The 22,260-nt window shown below is 48.4% G+C and overlaps 1 protein-coding gene across 1 annotated transcript in view; it reads right to left on the reverse strand.

Annotated features, from left to right (window-relative positions):
* LOC131207019 (uncharacterized) overlaps positions 1-22,260 on the reverse strand; it is a 128,337-nt gene that overhangs the window by 16,946 nt on the left and 89,131 nt on the right. The window contains exons 6-9 of the mRNA XM_058199627.1: positions 18,330-18,481; positions 10,957-11,101; positions 6,112-6,245; positions 4,512-4,671 (exon numbers count right to left, since the gene is read on the reverse strand). Of these exons, the coding sequence (XP_058055610.1) occupies positions 4,512-4,671; positions 6,112-6,245; positions 10,957-11,101; positions 18,330-18,481 (591 nt within the window). The remainder of the gene's footprint in view (positions 1-4,511; positions 4,672-6,111; positions 6,246-10,956; positions 11,102-18,329; positions 18,482-22,260) is intronic.

Here is a 22,260-nt window from a genome sequence, read left to right on the forward strand (position 1 = left end):
GGTGTAACGAGCGCAAGAGCGAGATGCGAGCTGAATTTTTCATCCACTCGTAAGGGTGTGTGGCCCCCTTTACGAGTGTGTGCGTTGTGGATGTGAAAACTTCTTTTGCTGGCGACAGATAAGCAACTTCCATGGCTCATGTCCCTCCTCCGTGACAGGGAGAGCAGTCGGTGGCGTCAGTCAATAGTTGCGGTTTGGTCGGGAGTCTCGGGAGTCTTTGAAAAATGAGATAAACTCGGGGGTTCGATGCCAGAGAACGTAACATATGCCGGAAAGGACACAAGGGGTGGTTGTTGCTGTTGTTCCCGTTGGCCCCGTTGGCTTGAAGATAATTATTTGGGAAGGGAGAATGAATGGATCGGAAAAACAATTTCCCAACATGAATGGATGAAAACCGTGCGGAAGTGATACTACCCACAGCCAGAGGGCGAGCGATGTCCCATCGACAGGCGTGATTGAGGATGGCGAACGCACCCCTAACTTGCCCCTCGTCGTCCTCGACTGCCACCAATTTATGCGCCGCGATGAGTGCCACAAAACCACACCCGGAAAGGCGGAAGCTGGTTGTCTGGGTCAATAAACTAACCGTCTTTAGTGGGACACGCCTGGGACCGAGACCTAAGGCTAAGCGCAGGAAATGGGGTGACAAAAGTCGCGGTGTGCCACAGGGCTGGAGGGGCCCCCCATTTCGATTCCTGTCAAGGCACCGTTATGAAGGAAATGAAATCCTGATTTTTATTCTCCAATTTTCGAAATCCTCACCCGCAATGGCGTTGCGTTTGGAGCGAAAATTGTAATCTTTGCGAAATGGCAGGGTACAAGAGGAGGACGGACAGCGGGAAATGAGAGGGTGCGGTCCGTTGTGGTTAATGGGGAAGCCGTGTTCCGTGCGGTTTGGTAATCGGTACCGAAGTGGGGCTTTAATGATACTGATTCGGAGCCTTGGTGTTGGTGCATGGTTTGGAGGGGGCTGCCAAAAAGTTGATGAAACATTGAGATACTTAGCGATCCTTGTGCTTTAACACACTTCGGAAGGCACTGACTCAGCTGAAAACGAACAGCTTAGATGGTAAATTACAGACTCTAGAAGTCTAGAGTTGGTTGATCCATTTGAATTGTCTGAAAGTTGATTAAGTTTATGATTTTAAACATAAAAGTGTGAAAGTTTTCTTTTGGTTTATAAATTTTTCAATCAAGTTTGTAAACATTTAACATTGCAATTTTTGTCAAGCTTGCAGCTTTATTAGTGACGGTTGTTTAGGAGAGCCTTAGGCACTATGCCAACAGAAAGGACGTGGAGAACCTTCGAACCTTGACTGAATTAATATCTGCTTTCTTCAAGGAGTCTGGTCTACAGTAATACCCGGGCGAGGATCCGGCCAGCGATAGCCAGCCGTCCTATCATTGTATCGATGCAGTCATTTCATTTGAAGAATTCCCCAATTGAACAACCAATTTGAGCCAACTTTCGAATAAAAAAAGCTCTTTTTTCTGCGTACTTAAGACTTTTTTCTGTTGAATCAGACTTCGCCTGCGACCGTCCGTATCTCTTTTGTGCCAGAAATAAACCAAGCAGAAATTTTGATTGGCATGACATTAGCATTGGCAAATCGTTACGGAAAGGCCCAAAATAAGCTAGAAAGTGAAAACAGCTCCTCATCATCGTTTTAAACATGACGGCCCTAATGACGTCAACATCGACTACTGACTACCGACTACCGACTACAAAAAGCCCATTGAAAGGGACAAATGAATAATCAAGAAGAGGGTTTTCAAAAAACGGCGTTTTTCATACACCGGCTGATCATTGTCTTAATGCGCTACGAATTTATCGCCAGTTCCGCGTTTCACGCGGTGTCTACCGCTTCGCGCGTAAATTCGGACGTAAACACTAAACATCACTAGTAAATCCCTCTCTCGCTGGCAAAAACGCTCCCAGGCGGTGCTCAGAAAGGTGTGAATGAATTGTTAATCCATCTACAGATGTCTTCATTTCTTCTGTGGCCGAGTTGAGTGTTTTTCACTCTCTTCACGTCCGTAACGCGTCCGTCTTTCCTCCCGGTGGGGGCGCAACGAAAAAAGCCCAACAATCTCGCGAACAACACGCCTCAACTGGCCCGAGACGTTTAAACACTCCGAACCGGCCCACAGTCGGACGGGACGGGATTGGAACGGCTCAAGATCAGCCGGCATCAGTCGGCGGCCAAGCTTTGCGGTTTTGCTTCACCGGAAATAGCTTTTTCATCCACGCACGCCCGCGACGGCCCGTCGGTCCGGAAGCTGATGCCATCAAAATTAAAATTCCACCAGAGCCCGAGGCCGGTCCCCCGGTCTAGAAGATGCCGGATCCCTGCGCATCATCAGCCCATGGGGTGGTTGGGTTTGATGTCGCGGTTCTCAAGATCCGGTTCCCGGCGGTGGTGATGGCGGCGGTGCCGGCGGCGACGGCGGCGGCGAGGTTGACAGTAAGAGCGGCAACAAATAGACGATCCTTTTTAACACCACAAATCTAATTAAGAAACTCACTGAAGCTTTCAGCGTTTCGAGCGGAGCGGTTTCTTTTTGCGCTTCCTTTGCCGCCACCAGGACCGAAGTGGCCGAAGGGCGCTCCGATGCGGAACTAAAGGTATCAGCGAGGCCGAAGAAGTAATATTTCTCATCCAAACCGACCGACCGACCGAGCGCGGGCCCGCGAAGAAGCGTGGCGCAGTGAGATGGAAAATCGTGAAATGTAATAAACAACGGAGAGCACTCCGGTCCGGTGCGGGCCCACGTCGAGTCGGGTGGCGAGAGTGGCATCGACTTCAGGTCAGAGGACGACAACGGGCGTAACGTAAGCCGCCGGCCCATAGACCGTCGCCGGAACCGAGCGGCACCACCGCAAGGAGCGCACTCGAACGCGTGATAAGATGGTTCCGAGAGGTCGCCAGCATAAATCAAAGGACATTATGAGCAGCGAGCCATTTATAATGCGACTGGCAGAGTGTTTGAAGCGCCAGAAACCGCCAAGTGCCAAATGCATCGAAGCTTGTCCGATGCTTGAGTGAGGAGTGTTCGGTCCGTTAATCGGCCGATTTTATTGCTGCACTGCGACCACCCGGACTGGGAGCATGAACGCCACAGGACGTAATCGCGGGTAGCTAAGGTACTTGGCGAATTTTTGGGATGTGGCCAAAAATCGAAATCGAAATTTAGTATTTCCGGTGGTTAGTCACTAGATGGCGTTGATTACCATACATCTACAAATTTGGATTCGATTTCGATCAAAGCAAAAGTTCTTGGATACAAACTAGAATAATAGAACTAAATACGTCAATAAATAATCAGATACCGGATAGTACGAACCTATTTCGGATGAGTAGGTTACAAAAGCGCTTGATATTTAAGAAAAGATAAGCTAAAACTGCAAAAAAAGCGGACTGTATAAGAATTAGGTAATGGGGCGAAATTTACTCGAATTTCGGCACAACCTTTTTGTTCGTCTTGGAGACATGTTTCTGAAAATATACAGATTATCCAAATCCGCAATCCAATAACCGAAGGAAGTCCTTTGACGCAAGAAGACTGGTGAGTTAGTCTGATGGTCCAGCAATGGTAATTCGTGGATTTCCATTATGGCAAATTTTTAGCCGTTTTCGCTGACCAACGTGATACCAAGGTGAGCAAATTCCGCATCCAATGCTCTGACATTTTTTTCACGTCAAATTGTTAATTGAATATGATAACTGAAATGTAAATGATTGTACAGAGTCAATTTAACAAAGAATCAATCTTATGTTTGATTTGTGTAGCTTCATACAATACAACTTAATACAACGGAGCGTCCAACTGACTGACTGACTGACTGAAATTTTAATGAGTAACTGTCAACAGATGGGAAAAAAAATTCAGTAACTTTCATTCACTAGTGCTGCTATCCGCCTGTTGAGGTCAGAAACTTTTCACGCGATAACTAAAATGAATTTGTAGTAAATAAAAAGTATTACAGAAAGGGATTAAGAACAAAAATAGTAAGACTCTGAATGGATGGAATGGCCAAGATTAATGTAAATAAGCCGTACATAAGATAAAAAGCAAAACAGCTAGCAAATAAAAGTGCAACATAAAATTTCATATTACAAATTTGTTGTTTCTTGTCTAAGAAATTGTTTAACGAAGGTAAATGAAATTGTTCGGGAAAAACGCACAACCAACAAGAGGAACAAGAAGGGGTCGCTGCAGATATTGGGTAATGTGCCGGGGAGCTGCTGAAGGCTGATTTAAGAAATATGTAATTTTATGCTGATTTCGGTGTGTCAGGAAATTCATATTCTTTCATTTCAGCATCAATCAGGCTCGAACGAATTTAGGCAGGCCAACATCAAACATAACCACACCGAAAGTAGCCGGCACGGAAATCAACGGGAAGTGTGTTGGAAACATCGGTATCTGCAGTGTTGGGCCGGAACGGAACGACGGCGACGCATAGGACGCGCGCATAATCAGCACAATCACATCAGCATCATACTTACACTTTATGTCGAGATGGACCGGATTGCTCTCGCCGTCGCCCTCCCGGTTGCTGCCGACGCACGTGTACAGCCCGGCCCGGCTGCGGCTCACGTTCTGCAGCACCAGGCTCTGGTTCGACACGGTGACCCCTTCGGATGGGCTGTTGACCAGCTCCTTGCCCTGTGCGCGAAGAAACCAGCGAATAAGCGAAAGATGAACGGAAGGACATTCGAAGGTCTGCGAGCGGACGGGTCATTTGCCCGCCGGGGTTTTTTTTTCTTTTCTCGCCCCAACATCCGGGTTCGCGGTAATATCCGGAGGATTCCCAGCCCAAAGAAAGAAATCAACCAACGCGCCGCGGCCTAATGGTGGGTGGCGCCTCCGGTGGCGCCCGCCGAAGGGATTACTGCTGGAGCAGATCCATCATCGCCCCGCCCACCACGGTAAGCTGGAACCCGTGGCCACCGAGCATAATTATGACGACCTTTCTAGACACCCCCCCGAAACATTTAATTTGGTACACACTTAATCTACATCTTCGGGGCTTTATGGCTCCCGTTCCAAGGCGACGGCTCGGACAGAGAAAAAGGGACATCGCCGTCGTCCGATCCTCGGGGTTTGTCGCATTTGTTCGTGTTTTTTTTTTCTCTTCGAAGAACTCCTTTAGTGCGGTTTTATCTGGGACGCTCCGCTCCGGTGCGAGGCTAAATTAAGCCGGCGCCCGGCCTACCCGTCCCGATTGACCCCCGGTTCTAACACTTGTGTTCTAATTTCCCCAACTGGTGCGTGGGTGGGGGGAACGGGAGGAGAAGGCTGCTACACCCACGCGCCCCGGCCCGGCCCGCCCGAAAGATAGTCTTCTAAATTAATAACATCCAGCGTGGCAATAAAAGAAGATAATTAGTGTTACGCATCACTTTCGGGTCGCTTCCTGTCGCTCGTCCTTTTTGTCGGCCTGCCTGTGACTGTGTCTGTGTGTGTGTATATGCCCTAATGTCCGCTTTTTGTGATCCGCTTTGTCTCCGCCGGCTTTGCATGTCGTCCTTTTTCCTGAACAAATAGACTCTTGGGCCGGAAGCCGGTCCAACAACCGGTCTCCGGCCCCGGTGCCCAAGGACAACCAGGGAGCGGCGGTTGAGTCATTACCGGGAGGCATGCCAGTTTGACGGGACACACACTCGGGCGGGTCCGAACGATATGATTTGCGCCGGATCCGGGGACTGCAGTCACCGGACATCCCGGCTGTTGCGCGCGGGATGTAAGGTAATAAAATAAACGACATCAGATAATGAGCACCCAAGTGCGACCGTTGCCCCCGTTGCGTTGCTGGGTCGGTGTACAAGAAGAAGGGGCCGACCACTCCGAGCAGCAGTCCTGAGGAGCGGATTGCACCGGAGAGCCGCCGGGCCGACGAATGTAAAGTGCCCGTTACTTTATCATAAAACATAAGGATTAATTCTGCCTCTATGTGTGTGCGCCTCAGTTTTTTTGAACCCCCCCCCCCCCAATCCTCGAAGCAAATTAGTCTCCGCCATTAAGGCGATAATCCCGGGCCGGAAGCGCGCCCCTTTTGTTCATCCGTCCGTCCAGCCCGGAGAGCCGGGCGGCCACAATACTCACGTAATGGCGCCAGATCACTTTGTAGACCCACGGGTTGGACTTGATGTTGCACTCGAAGTACACGTCGACTCCCTCCGGGATGGACGAGGTGTAGTTGTAGTTGGTGCCGTACTCCAGCGTGACCACGGGAACGTCTGTGGAAGATTGGGAACGATGGAAACGTTAGGAAAAATCCGGAGACCGAACGAAAACAAAAAAAAACCGACGGAAACCGGACCAAACCGGAAGCAACAGTCCCGCCGGTCGCGTTAAGTCGGCCACGTGGGATGGTGGCGATAGTTAAAAAATAATTAACAAACAAAGCTCGTAGAACACCACGTTCGAGCCTGGAAGCCCGGGAGCCGTGTTCCGACAGCGGATTATGAGTTGTAAAAGACATTCCCCGGCCACGCTTTATGGCTCTCTTTGGGAGCCTCATTTTAGTGGCTAAAGATTGGCTCGCCCCGTTCTGTTCCTGTATCAGACTGCAAGCGAAAAAAACTGGTATAAACCCAATTAACTAGTGTTTCGTATGACGCTGACAACCTAATTTGGCATGTTTGATATTAAAAAAAACGTATTTTTCTGGGCTCTTTAACAGGAAAAGCTGAGTGTGTCAACTCCTTTTCTTTGGGACCTCAAATAGGACATTAACTTTCGCATTCATAAATTAACCAATTTCTCTTTAACGCGCTCTCTTTAACTTTTATTAAAAGCCACAGTGAGCTACCTCCTGGGCTAGGGGGCTTTGCAGGAGTCCCAATGACTATCTTTATTTACCAAAATATTAAAATGTCAAGTATATAAGTTATTGCCAAAATTGCTCCTTTGAATCCACCATCGCATACTTCTTCATATGCTTCGAAACAGTAAGTGCTCAGTGCCTGTTTGGCTGTGATCTTTCGAATCAAGATGGACTTACGGACTTAACCTTCAAAATTATTTGTTAAAACGAATTTAAATTAACCTGCACAAGTTTTAACTGCACGTGGCCACATGTGGTCACGTAGCCCACTGGGTTGAGCTATCTCCTGGGGCACAATGCGCCAACGAACGCAAGAAAAACTTCAAAGCCACTGGCGTCTGGCGTACGGTGCACGCGTTACGGCTTTGATGGCATTACGGGTGTGCTGCGCCGCACAGTTCGGAACCGCTTCATCTGCCACGGGCCCGAAAGTTTCACAGAGTCCTGTCACACGCTGTCGAAACCGGTCAACCGATCGACGTCACCGTCCTCGTCGAAAGGTATGCCCAACCCATCGCACCATGCCGCTTGCTGCTAATCGGCATCGTCCACCGATCCCCACACCGATGTCGGGAAGGACATCAAAAGAGAGACGGTGGGTGGTGGCTGCAGGGTACCTAATAGGTTTTGCCAAATTCCTAGCAACCCCCGGAGAAGCAATCTAGCACGGCGGTCAAAGGGGCCGCAGCTGGTTCGCCGATGGTTCATTTTCCGTTCGGTCGACGAAAAAGGTCCGGGACGCCTGTGTCCGGGAAACGCGGATCACCGCCCTGCCAAAGTCATCACGGTAACCTTCTGGTCGGGATGCTCGGTGGCGCCAAAACCATCAAACTTCATCATTCACCCTGCCTTCATATCATTATATCAGGGGAAAAGTGTCCTTCGGAGGTGCCTATGAACTTGGGGGCGACCGAAGAATGAACGAGTTTTAATTAATATAAACCCGAGGTCGATCCGGTTTTTGAGGCTTCGACCGACGGGGTTCTCAAATGCTCCGGCGTGCGGCGAACGGCCATTGATCGGGTGCTCTGGTGCTTCTTGTTTCACGATGTTCCGAGCAGCGCGGCAGGACACGGAAGACGTTCCGGACAATGAATAAATCATGAGATGGTGCCGCTAATGCGCTCGGCCCGGAAGGTTGCTACACTTCACCGCTCCAGGATGTTTGATTCGCTTATAAAACCATAAACGTGAATAATAAGCTACCAGCGCCCGCACTTCTTCAGCTCCGCGACGGCGCTGGAAGCCGTCAAAGTTCGGGTCGCCGATCGGGCGTGGTCTGTAATGAGCTCCAAACAGGGCGAAGATGTCTCGCCGCTGCCCTTTTCTCGATGCCTCGCCCGTATTCAGGCGAGGGTTAGGCAGGGATGGTCGGGATCCCATGTGTCCTGTATGTAATTAGTGCCGAGGGCCACCGATGGGTCGTCGTCACGTTAAACATTCACAGTGTGCCGGGCAACGAAGTTCTATGGAAAGGCAACCGACACTGTCCAAGCTGAGAAGGATAATCCATGGACGGTTCGTGCTTTTCAACTCCGAGGCTTTTTACGTCTTCTCTCTGTCAGATCTGCTGAGGTCTTTTGTTGTGTTATGGCATTCATAAAATGTGTAACCTTTATGAATTTAAAATTACCATTAGCTTTGAACATATCCAAGCCGGGAAACTAGTTCGTTGCCGGGTGCCTCTTTCATTGAGTCTGGATTTGTGCTGGGCGACGATGAATGGAGAGTAGGACCCTGCTTTTTGTAATGCAAAATTATATTACAATGACTAGTTTATCAAATATAAAAACTAAGGGATAGCTTATATCAACAAATAACACATTTTATGCTATCTGAGATTAAAAAATAGACTCTAGTCGAATGGATTATTTTGATTTTTAAGGGATCGTCGACACTCAAGTCAAATTTTAGTTCGTTCTGGTAAATTACGGGTGGTGCTCCTAAATACTCCAAAGTTTATTGGTTGCTAATTACTCTTAGTAATTGACATTTAATACTCTGGTTGCTTTAATACCGAGCGAACTGAAAACAGAAAACTTCAAGCTTCGCCTTATCTTGTTTACGAGTCACTCAAATTCAACTTTGGCCGCCAATGGTTGTACCAGCACACGAGATTAAATCAAAATTCCGTCACAATTTTGCTTTAAGAACCGCAAACTAACATTCAACTTCTTGAAAGAGCGATTTTAATTGAAGATATGCTCAAATTTGTTTACATAACCACTAGTTATTGTATATCTTTCTTCGCTCTCCTAGAACAGAAGTGCTGCTTATGAGAGGGGAACTACATGTTAAACAGTTTACGGGATAGATCACCGCATGTCAGTTCTACGTAGCACTTTTAACTGCCTCATTAATACGGTTATCATTACTTGGAGGAAAATCTCATTTCATCGTGTCATTGCTTTTACTTTCTGAAGTTATCTCAAGCATGTCACCTCATGATGTTGAGAGGTTGTCCTTCTTGAGCATATCCCATGGGGGTTGATATTACATAAAACAACCTATAACAACGTTTAAATAGGCCATCGGTGTCGGTGCAAGTTGTTGCAACACAATTTTAACCGCCTTCACGCCTAATAATCTAATGAAGCCTAAGCCTTCATTGTTAGCTCACGATTAGTCGCTTAGTCGAAGTACCTCAGCCGTATTTCATTGAGTGAGACACACGAAATTAAGACGCCTCACTAACGACGCCTCTTGCACTTGGCAGTCGTAGAGTTTGTGGACTAAAATAAAAATAATGGCGATGAAATGTTATTTCTATGTTTAAACAAACTTTCTTTAAGCGTCTCGCTGGTTCGTATTTTACGCTCCCTACGCCTTTCCGAATGGCGCAAGGAAGCAAAACAAAATGTTGCTGTGGGAGATTGGGTGGTGTCGCGAAAGTGTCGGAACCGAAGCGTCCAGGCCGACGGATTACGTCATGCGGGGCCGCCATTCATCGGAGCCGCCTACTGGCTCCTTGGGTGTCACCCACTCAGCGCAGCGGATCTGGTGAGCTGGGACTGAATGCCTCCGTAACAATCGCAGGCCGCGCAACACCCACATCACCCACATCTGCTGAGCGTCCTCCTGGCTGACGGGTGGCCAAGCATGAAGGGTTGATACAATTTTCTCCCTCTTCATCAAGCTGCGCGCGGCCAACGAGCAAAAGGACGGCGAGAGACGTCAGCAGCACACGACTGGCAAACGAATTAGTGCAAACCATCAACAGCAGAGGATCAACTGCCGGCGGATCCGGGCCCTGGTGGGTGTCCGCTGTCCTTTAATGACACCCGGGGAAACACTGCGATGACAGACACGACAGTTACAGCCCCCGGCAACCCAGACCATCGAGCCTGCGGTTTGTAACGGTCTGGGAAAGTGTCCAATCTGTCCGTAGGACCCCGAGAGGATTGTGGGGACCGGTGGACGGGCGGACGAGTTCTTCCGGGCCACGCCGTTACTAACAGCGGGGATGGGGATGAGTTAGGTTTAAAAATGAAAACAATCGACCAACAAATGGCCGTAGATTTGATTAAGGACCCACCGCCGGTCCCGGAGCGGGACGGGTTGGACAGGAGATTGCGCAGCAACAAGAGGGTGGCAAAAAGCGAATTCCTACGCTCCCGCCTCACCCACGGTGGGTGGTTGGAATTCAAAGATCAACTTGGCAAAGGTTCTGCGAATGCGGGTTCGGGGACGAAGGGATCTCTTCCGTGTTGGGACCCGTGCTTTGAGAAATGAATAAATACAAGATGCCGTCCGCTGGTTGCCGAAAGACGACCCACGGGGACCACGGTTCCGTGTACGCGTGTGTGTGCGTACTGGGTCGTTGATCCTTCGCCGGCGGGCGCGCTGAATGGCGCGGTAATGAATTTTTAATTATCTTCATCTTTAGGTCGCCGAGGCCGAGGCGCAAGATTAACGTATCAAAGGTCGGTGGCGATGCTGGAGGACCGTCTCGCAGGACATGTCAGCCGTTTTTTGTTTTCTTTTCGAGGAATGCTTCGAATTTCAAATCACATAATGTGGTGCGGCCACAAGTGACAGGCAGGATGTCACGGATACTGAGCCAGGTCGCCGAACTCGAACAGGATCAAACGGTAACCGCGGGGTCGCGGCGGAGTACTTACGGTAGATGTCAAGCTTCCAGCCGTCCTCCTTGCCGGCGTCCGGGATGACGGCCATCTCCGCCCGGCAGGACAAATATTTGCCCTTATCGTCGATGGTGGGCCGGAAGCTCAGTATCGATACGGTGATGTTGCCCTCCGGGTCAGTCTGCGAGATGAAAGAGATGAGGGTGGACACGGTGGGATTAGAATTACATATGCACTTTGTAATTGGTGTGTCAAGCTGTCGGGTCGGAGCTTCAGGCTGTGCGCTCTGACCTGCGCCCGCAATGACAATTAGAATATGCAAAAATCGTGACGGATATTCTCTTTTTTCCGGTGTGATAGTTCCGGCCTGCAAGGTTCTGGCCGATGGAAGGATAACGTTCCCGGGAACGGCACGGATATTAGACTACGCTGCTCTGACGTTGCCTGCATTTGCATTTATGATTTAATCTTATGCTGTGAGGTTATGATGTGGGTTTAACATAAAAAAAATGATTGAATTTAGCTCGAAACCGGCAAGACACAGGTAACATTAACAACGCCGAGGTAAAACCATGGCGTCGAATTCCAATTTCCCATACCAAGCGACTGTTCTATGTGTAGAAGGGTCCCAAACTGCCGACGACGATAAGACACGCTAACGACCCGTTCGTTAAGCACCCGAAAACCCTGTTTGCCCCCCTTTGCCGCACCGTAAATATGCTTCGTGGCAAAACTAATCACGCGAGCGGACCTCCGGTAACGAGATGTCACAGGGACGGGGATCCTTTAGCGGAGATGGTCCACCCCAGCCCTCGGTTTCCCGGTTTATTTGGCACGGCTGCCAGCTGCAGGTGAGTGTGTTTGCTTTGGCGCTGCCGCCTGCACAGGACCTTGGTCGTGCCACGTGGCATCCGGGGTCAAGTGATGACACGTCTCCCCCCGCGGGGGACCGCCATTGCCGAGTCGGGTGCCATTACTTACGGGGGCGCACAGGACGGGCACCATGCAGAACAAGAAGGAAACGCCGGCGACAGCAAACTGTTGGCTATCTTGGGTTACTATCACCTGAAGCACAGGAGCCAGGAGGAGTCAATTTTTCATTTCGTAAGAGGCTATCGTTGCACCGACCGCTTGTTCTAATCCACATCGCCGCTTAGGGCTCGCAGCGTGAACTAGCGTAATTTGAATTTCTTGCTCTGATTTTGACCGGGCCCTATCCACCGGAAACCACTAGCGGAAAGGGTTTCGGAAAGACGAGCGAACCAACGATCGCTTTTGATGCCGACGGCGATAAGGCATGTTTAGGTTCACGGAGGAGAAGTCCCTCCAGAGAGTCCAGAGAGTCGAAAGGGATGGATTTGCCATTTTTTAATTTGTCATCCATATTTAGCGAGAACAAACAGTGCCACGTAGCGCAACGCTCGTCAGTTATAAAAGATCTCCATTTTATTCGACCATTGTGAGTTGGTTAACTCTAAAGGTTAGGTCTAAAACTAAAAAATCGGACTCTTAAACAGATGGCTCTAGCAGTCAATTTGGACCTTTAGGTTTTGCTTTTTTGGCAACATTACCTTGTTTTGATAACAGGTCAATGATTTCAGGTCATAAAAAAATTAATTTAGTAGTTGCAAAGTTTCTTTGAAACCTGGAACTTATCTTGCACCTGGCGTCCCCATGATACACACATGGTACAACAAAAAAACATATGAAAGTATTGCCCGTCGTTAATTACTACTTTTTCCCATTTTTCAGACAATTCCCGGATTCCATGTCGATAGAACTCCTCCTTAGAAGCAATCCAATAAGAGATACATTTTTCAATACTTTCATAAGAAGGGCCCCCGGTGTGCTGCCAAATCATTACTGATACAACGGAACAAGTAGTAGCCCCAAAGAGCAATATCCGCTTCCTATCCGACATTTTCGAGATAAGTTTTGAACGGTTTCGCAATGTGTGGCCAAGCGTTGTCATGTTGAAAAATACATTATCCTTTAAAAAATGCAAATTATCCTTAAATAAATTAATTCTGTTTTAAAAGCTCACAATACACCACACCTTTCATATCCTACCATATGCACAGCATAACTTCTGCGCAGTGCATATTTCGCTTTAAAATCGAATAAGACATTTTTCTCATCAACTCGAATTGAATGTGAATCGACATTTAATTAAATCGGTGGGGCAATTGCTATTGCAGACTTGTGCTTGAGCTTAAATGATTGTGTGTAATCAAAACCATCCAATATTATGAACTTCTTCTCCAAAGTATCCGTGTCACCAGCAGTCTTCATTTTGTTTTCCTTCCTTTTTGGCCCGTCTTTGGAAAAGTTTTATGAAAAAATGGACGTCCGATTGGCGTACGCGGTGGTAACAGGCAGGCACCCCGAGTGAACTGGTGAATGCCGTTGTTTAGTCATGTTACGGGTACCCGGGATTTTCGGTGGTGAACTTTCTTCCGAATCGAAATTTCGCCAGCACCCGCATGTCGCATAAAATTATTGCAACATACCACCTTCCGGGTGGATGGTTTTCCGAGGGGGGTGACGGTTTGAGAAGGGCTGAGTACAAACCGTTAGAACAAACGATGCGAGGAAAGTGCCGTGCCGCCCTGAAACCCAAACCGCGGAGTTGCTGAGTAAATTTGGCCAAGCAGCGCCAAGGCACCATCGCATCGCGCTTCCGCGTTATCCTCGAGCCCGCGTGGAGCGTAGCGTCAGCGAAAACAGTGTCACAATGTAATAAATTTGGTATTATTATTATTGTTATTATTGGAACGAAATTTGCATACAAATTGCAATTTTCTATCAACACCACCGTGGCACACAGCGGTCGGCCGAGGTGGTGCAGGCGCTTCCTGCGGTCTGTGGGTGTCAACGATTTTCCACCCGAGTTTTTGCCCGTTCGCTTTTCGTCCGTTTTCGCTGTCACCCGAACGGTGCACTTTTGCACGCGGACCGTGCGGATTTTTGCGCACACATACCACAGTGTCGTCCGCGGTTGCAGCCACGCGGTTCCGGTTCCTTTGCATGCAAATCTAGAGAGAGGGAGAGAGAGACCGAACCCCATGCTTCCGGTCCATTTCTTAGAGCACGATGACGTGCGAATGGTTTACCAGACACCACCTTATCTGCGCCCATACCCGGCTTGCGTATGCTCATTTCCGCGAACCGCGCCACGCGCGCCAACATAGATCCGACAGGGGCCAGGTCGAAGAAAAACCGTCCCGTGACACACTTAGACAGTTCGCAGGTTTACTTCTGGCCTTCCGCGTGGCAGGCAGCTTCCCGTTCAGCTTCTCGCACGGGGAGCTGTCAATCCGCACGGACCCTTGCCGGGCGGCAGCCAGGGGATTGTGATACACGCGCCCATGCTAAGAACCCCGATGGGCGGCTAACGAGAGTGGGTCGCGGGCAAACAGGGGATTTGTATGCAAAATTAAAATGAGAAAAAAGGACCCCGGCCCGGCCCGGCCCAGTAGCATGCATATTGTATGCTGCTACGGCGCCCTGTGCTGGAATGAGTCTTCTGCTGGTGTTGCTTTTCTAATCAAAAACGTCGTAAAAATCAGGGCAAACATCTTGACACGGGTGCATTAGCGGTTGACGGTTTCGTGTTTAATTTTCAGCTTTGCCCCGGGCGTTGGTGAGTTTAGAAATTATGAAGCAACTCTATAAAGCTCGAATGGGAAAAGATTTACCGATTTGTGGGAGTATCAGAGAGAGAACGTGCGTGGGAACCTGTGATGAAAAGCTCAACATGAGGGAAATTGGGGGATACAGTATTGGATCATTTAAGTTGGAATCTGAGGAATATTTTCAACATTCGACTGGCGTGGTTTATGATCAATAATGGTCTTTTAAAATGAAGTTTCCAATAATCATACATCAATTATCATACATCCAATAATCATCAATTATGACTTTCACTTGGTGCCGTCAGCCACTAAAAAGTCAAACCGGTTCGGTAGAAAACCGATGCTCTTGGTTGGGTATGTCCAGAAGGGTATGATGTACCATGAGCTAATGAAATACGGCGAAACGTTGAAAACACATCGTTACCGACAACAAATGATTGAATAAGCTTGTCATTGCCAAAAAAGACCAGAATGGTGTTAAAGATAGCAATACAGGCGCCTATGCTATTAAAGACCTCGAAAGGCGCAATTGAAACCTTTAATTAGGAAACTCCCGGATGATCACTCGCGCTGTATTCTCCAGACCTGCTCCCATCAGTTTATTACCTTTTTGCAATAATGGGATGTGCAGTAGCAGCGCAGCACTTCGCCGAATATAAAGATGTCGAAAAATAGATCGACGAAACCAAAAACGTTTTACTCGAAAGGAGCCAAGATATGGGCCCTTGAAATTACCCAAGATATGGGCGAAATGTTTAGCATCAAGCAGCGATTGCTGCGAATAAAAATACTTTGAGGTTCTCAGAATATCATGAATGATGTAAAACGAATTATGTGTAAAACAAAAATGGCTCAACCATTACTAGAAAGAGTGTTCGATAGTCTTAGGGATTAGTACTTCCCTATGCTGCCATCGCTACTAAATTCAGAACAATTCATGCCTCGTCACGGTATTTGACAAAGTTCGGTTTGATCAAGGTTTGACCATTTCTCGAGGCATCGGGCATCACTCGAGCGTTGCTACTCTTCCATTCTACCATTGCGAAGCATTGCTACCATTCCGAGCATTGGTTTTACAAAAAAACGACCTCTTATTTATATTTAATTTTGTGTAAAATAATACACCGTTCTTCGAATAAATTACCGTTCACGGATCATCCCTTTGAAAGCGTATCATCGTCCGAAACACACTGAACGAAACCCGCACAATCAAATTCCATCGTCCGTGTCCGCGCCTGTCACCGCACTGGTTCGGTTGCCGGCGGCTACCGGAAGTGGAAATTGAAAATTGATCATTATTTTAACCACAAACGGTACGCGTCGGAACCAAAGCGACGTGTTGAGTCCGACGCCGACGTCCACCCCAACCGTCAGCGTCAGCGTCGTTGTCCTCGTGGCGGGACAATTGATGTGGCGGAGCGAATAAAAATCAACTAATTGGATAGAGCAGCGTTAGAAAAGATGGCAAACCCGGAGCGAAAATGGCGTCCGGCACTGTGATGATGGGTGGTTTCGTCCTCGGATGTTACGCAAGATGTAGCGCCGGTGTTCCCTCGTTAGAAAGCTTAACACAAACACATTTTTTCTCTGTCTCTCTCTCTCTCTCACACACACAATTTTTCCTTGCTTCAAAAAGTATTGTATATCCTTCGCCGCGTTTTTTGTGCTGTCCTCCGTCAGGATTAGAAGGTTTGAATGCGAGGAGCAAGAGGAAAAAAGGACAAAAGGGCCGTCGCGCCTTTTCACACCTGCCAGCGCGGTAAATGAACCGTCATTATTGCGTCCTTTGAAAACAGCTTGTGGGTGTCTATTTCCTTTTTTTTTAGGCAATGTTTGCTCCGGCTCACGACAAATTAACACAGACGGTACGAGATCTGACCGATCCGACCCGAGATTGTGACAGTGTGAAGTTCATTAGGGGTCACCGAGGTGTTGACAGCAGCACCTCACTCGCCAACCCTCCCTTTCGGCCATGCTGTTTTGACATTTGCGTTACGGATGAACAATAGGACAGGTGTCGCTTTGAGTGTTTTCTGTGTTGTGGTCAGTGGGAACCATGTTCGCGGAACGGAACGAACCCTTTAAAGCTTACGATCCTTAGCATAGCCCAACACTCAATGGATATCAATCAACATTGAGCGGTTCAAATAATCCGCTTTTTATTTGACAGCCCGTTGGATGCGATAAAATGCACACAATGTGTAACAAACGGTTGAGTTTAAATGTTTTCCGATTAAAGCAGCGGACTTTGATCCTCGTCGCTACTCTGCCCGATGGAAGGGCTACTGACAATGAAATCATTAGCAATTCACCGCTCGGCCGGACCCGGACCAGGAGTGTCGCTGACAGGATGGTTGCTGTTTGCCCACCGTTTGCAACGAGCCTTTATTTATGTTTCATTTCAATTCCGCTGTCCCCGACGACGGGTTGCCATAGGCCGTCCCGCGGCTGGGAAACCACACCACAGCCCAGCGCCAACACAGTAATAGGTTCCGGTTTTTTCTGTTTTTTTTTTGGGTTCTTCTCCAACACACGCTCAGCCCATCACACCACAAACGGTGATAAAATGGCCAACGGTTTTTCTAACTAGGTCGGGGACCACCAATCCAACGGCCGGTTTGTAACGCGCGTACGTCATGCCGGTCCGATAGTTTTGCCTTAATCGCGTGGTAGAATTTTTAATGATGTTGTTACGCAGTGTTCGTGTATGATTTGTGCCCCACATCGCACCGAGCGACAGGCGGTCACAAGTCATCGGCCAGCGCCCCCAAAACGGTTGATGACGATGTAATGCAATCTCCGTTCGCAACAAATCTGCGCCACCAAATGGCGAACTGGTCGGCGGTTTTCCGAGTTCCACGGCCACGGTGACACTTTGGTCAGCTGACCACATCAAAGTCATACGGCGGCCATTTATGTATTAACATGAGCAACATGGCCGGGGCATCAGAAAGTCAGCTACATATTGCATGAATTCACTGTGCCGTGGCCATTGTGGCCGGGAGGGCCGTGTGGTAGTGAATCAGTTTGCAGCCGGCTGCTGCTTCCGGCAGCTAAATGAGCATCTAAATTAAATATGCGAACGTTGAACGCTTCACCGGCTGCAACCGATTGGCTGGTTGCGATTCGGATAACAGATTGGCACGGTGTTGGCAAGTTTGATAAACCTGTCACAATCGGCGGAGCTGTGCTTGCTACGGTCAACACTGGAACATTGGTCAAGTTTTATAAAATTAATTGGCTTTACACCTTTGGGTAATTGGACAAGGCCGATTAATAGAATACCTATCAAATAACAAAAACACAGATGAAAATAAGAGAAATACAATCCTCTAGTATGAGAAGATAATGAGGCTCATCATCAGTAAAAGCTAAATCATCAGAAAAATTATATAAATCCTTATTTTTAAAGTAATTTTTTTTAGTTAATGATAAACAGTGAAAAATAAATACAAAACAGAAACGCCCAACATGAGGACGGAACATTTTCTTAAAAATAAACAAAATATGAAATGTTGCAGAGAACACCATCGACAAACAAGCAAAAGCTTGGAACAATAAAAAAGTACAATCAAATAAATGAATTGATAAACGAAAACTCACAAGCAAAGGAATAGTAAAGGAATAATGAAATCCGTAGCTAAAGCGATATTTAAGAAACAGATTAATAGAATAACCTTACGTAACGTAACACTACCCAATAGCCACTGTTTGGCTTGGGCGATAACATTCCGATTGGCGAGAATCAACTTCAGTGAAGTGGACAACACTTACCGTCTCCTGATGGCCCCGCATCTGGGTACTGCCCTTCCACCAGGTGATGGTGGGCGCTGGCCGTGATCCCAGGACCTCGCACTGCAGATCGTAGGTGTGGTTCGCCGACAGTGGCCGGTTCTTGCCCTGCAACCGCACCGCCAGTGGCCGCACTGTATGGGGCGAGAAAATGAACGAGCGTTACGAACATGTTAATGTTGGCATTCCGACGGTTCCGAAGACGTTGGCGAAAATGGTTTCACGCAAACACGGACGCCCCGGTACACCTCACGCCGAACGCAAGGCACACAATTAACGCCCCTTTCCGAGGTGCGGCGACTCAGAAATGCAGCAATTTAGTTTTCCGCATTCGGAGGGTGGCGCGAGCGTGAGTCTAATCTAATCCTACTCGAGATTTCCCGGAACAGAGCCCGCTCGGTCCGGTGGAACAGATATGTTTGGCACGTTGCTCGAGAGGAAACTTCAAACGCCACACAGCAAAACGCACAGAATGCGACACGGCAGCTCCAAATCCCTCGAGCTGCTTTCGATTAATCCGCTCCATTTCCTGGCGCTGGAGATTCCGGAGAAACCCGGCACCCGGAGAGGTGTCCGCAGTGCGCACCAAATTCCGGTCCACAGGCGGTGAGCTTCGGGAGAAAATGGGGCTCACCCGTTAGAATGCCCGATCCGACCAAAGGATCCAGAAAGGTCAGAATGGGCCATCAAAGACGGAGGATATGGGACCCGCCGCTGCCGGCTTGAAGGACATTTCTCCGTCGAGGGAAAGGCTTCGTCATCGGCCTCCCGTGGGGACACTTTTCGCTGATGGGGGGTGGACAGCGACAAGCGATCGCCAACCGGGCCTAATGATGTTGATTGGCCAGCGAACCACCTAACACCCACCGCGCTCGGTGATCACGCTAGTGCTAGATGGTACTTAGAGCCGAGGCCACTCAGCGTCGAGTCTCGTGGGGATCATTTTCTCATCTCCATGGCCATGACGAGGGCCGATTATCGGCATGCGGCATGCATTGGAAAGATTTCGGCCCGATGATAATTTGATTCCATTCGGTCGATTGGACGGGGATAATTTTCCAATCCCCTTGCCGGCCGGGTGAGCGGGCAGCTGCTGGCCCGTTGATGGCCGGGCATGATTGATAAAGTCGAATGCTCAAGTGAAAGGTCCACTCGGACACGGCAGATTATCAACCGTCATCGGGGGTCATCTTAATAATTAATTTCCAGGAAGCTGTCGGTTCGAACCGGGACCACCGTGTTGACCGTATTTGTCTCCAGCATGTCTCAATTCGTTCACGGGCTGGGCTGTTGATTTAATACAGTTTTTAACATCTACATAAAGCCGGGCGCGCCCGTCAACGTCGTTAAATATTATGTTTCGAAAATAAAAACCACCGAAAATCGATCGACAGCCGGCGGAAGCACGGCGACGCAACCTTTGTTCGGGCGTGCAATCGATGAAACGCTATTAATTCGTTCGAGTGGATGAAATCGTCGGAATTGTGCTGACATTTATCGTTTCGCTGCCGCGTTCGCGTGCCCTGCATTCGGTTGGGTGAAATCAGGTGACGGGCAGAAAAATGATTAAAACTGTAACGGGGCCTATCACGGAGCGAGCGATCGAACCGGAAAAGCGTTGCGGCGTTCGGATGGAAAAACAGAATCACAGAAAAGCGGAACGGAAAAGCGCTAACGATTCCGTTCGTTCGAAATCCATCGCGTGCCACTTTGTTGTCGGCGAGAACAGTTCGAGCATCGGCAGGAACGAAACCGGTCGCCGGATCTTTAGGGCGCTATTAGGGACACTCCGTAAAAAGGGACATCCGAGTGGTGGGGTCTCTCTCCCGATGCTATCCCCGCGGGGCCAAACAAAACTTTTCCTGCGTCATGAACTTGCTCGCCGGCGGCCCTCATCGTCACGGTGCCATGGAAACGCGGATGACAAACAGCCCAGGGGCTACTTTGATGCTTCGAGATGAGGCACACGCGCGGAACAAGATGAGCGACGAGCAATGAGCGATGATGATGATGATGACGATGAAAGAAAACTTTGGTGATGCTGAAAAATTTATTTAATAAAAGCATAAAATCTCAGCGGGAAGTTCGCTTTCAGAGTCAATTAAATTATCAAATTTCCTTCTCTCGTGCGCAACCACCGACCACAGGAAGTTGCCGGAGCCCATGCCAGGGAGGGCTTCGGCTGTTGGCGAGTGAAGTGGCGAGTATTGAAAGCGATCCCGGGATCGACGGCGTACCGCACTAGTCGATAATGGAAAATCGGTTGGCAGCGCACGGACATTAAGTAGATTAGTCTAAGTTTGAAACTGCCACGAAACCGCTCCCGGACTGAGACGGAAGAGAGTCGTAAGGGCTCAGTGTCAGTTTCAGGTGCACCGAAACTTGGTGGCTTGGAGTGCGAGCGATATCACTGCTTAATGCCATTAGCTTCATCAATCAGTTCGATTAGATTTGATCGGCGCTCGGCAGGTTTGGCTCTTCGTTCGCTCGGTCCAATCGAAGCTTCGAAGTCGATAAGATATCAAAGTGCGAAAGTAGTTTCCAAAAACAATCTAACAGTTCCCTATAGAAAAAGTGTCTAAAACAATAGTTATCTCAGCATTTTTCGCCACACTGTCAAACCACAGCGTATCCAGAGTGGTCGCTCTGAACAGTGAATCATTGCCATCATAATCACCATTGGACCGGATCACCAACATTCAATCAGCCACCTGTAGCGCCACCGAAGTCCAGTTTAACTTATTAATTACCGGCCCACCCTAATGTTGGGCTAATTTCTTCCAAACCCAGAAACGACGTTCGTGCATATTTCGCTTTAGCGACGCCGGATCTAATTAGACGGAAAAGCAGCTTACTGGACCGTTCCCGAGGTGGCTACACCTCTGCCACCCGGGGAAAACCGTCACCAGCAGGACGAACTAATTTGCCAAGTGTGATTTTTGTGTGAACTTTCCGTTCTTAGATTGCCAGTATTTGGCGGAGGCTCCCAATTTACTATTTCCAATTTCGCGGCCAGGCTAATTGATTTCGTCGAGCCAGTGACAGGCCAATTAATCAGCGATTTCAAAGAACATTACCGTTTAAGAAATTAACACGCTGAAATGGGTCCAAGGTTCGCAGCGTTTCGTTTGAAGTGTAACGCGACAACAGTTTCCCGTTACCGTCTTCATCGAAAAGATGTATTACAAAATTGGGCGAAGTAATCAGCTACATATTTGCAATAATTAAAGTTCAAAGTGCGTCGTAAAGTTTCCTATTGATATTGGTAAAATTGGCGATTGTTCGCTGTTTTGTGGCGTGGGTTTACTGTGCGAAACAGGCAAACGATTGATTGGGAGTAAAAAGAAACCTTGATTTTCGTTCGTCAAGTGAATTTCTGAACTCAAACCTCAATCACCGAACCGAAGTGCATTGGCAACGGTATGCGCGTACCGTGCACATCGTTGAATATGTTGCAGATGTAGTGTAAATAATCTAATAAAAGTACGATGCAATTGCATCCCGCAGTGAAATTGATAGAAATATACATAAATTGCGAGGACACCAGCAAAACCAGCGGGTGGCCTAGCACGGCGTGCACGTCGTGTCGTGTGATTTGATTTGGCTGAACGAATCAGGCGATAGTGGAGAGCGAGAAATTTTTAAAACCACATCCATAGTTTGTCGTTCGGCGTGTGGAGGCGAAAACCCATGCATGCAACACATTTGCTCTCCAGCTCGTCATACCGTAACTACTCCGGTCCGGGACCATAATTGAATTCCTGGCCTATGCTTGCCTGTGCCGAGTTGCCGCAAGCCATCGGGCAGCAGAACTTCATCATCAACTTTCGAATTGGGTTTTGCGCGAATGGAAGAAGAAGAAAAAAAGGCTCGAAAACATCGTCGTTTGAATGTTGGATGTCCAGTTGGTGAA

The sequence above is a fragment of the Anopheles bellator genome, chromosome 2 (genome assembly GCF_943735745.2).
Source record: "Anopheles bellator chromosome 2, idAnoBellAS_SP24_06.2, whole genome shotgun sequence".
NCBI classification, from domain to species: Eukaryota; Metazoa; Arthropoda; class Insecta; order Diptera; family Culicidae; genus Anopheles; species Anopheles bellator.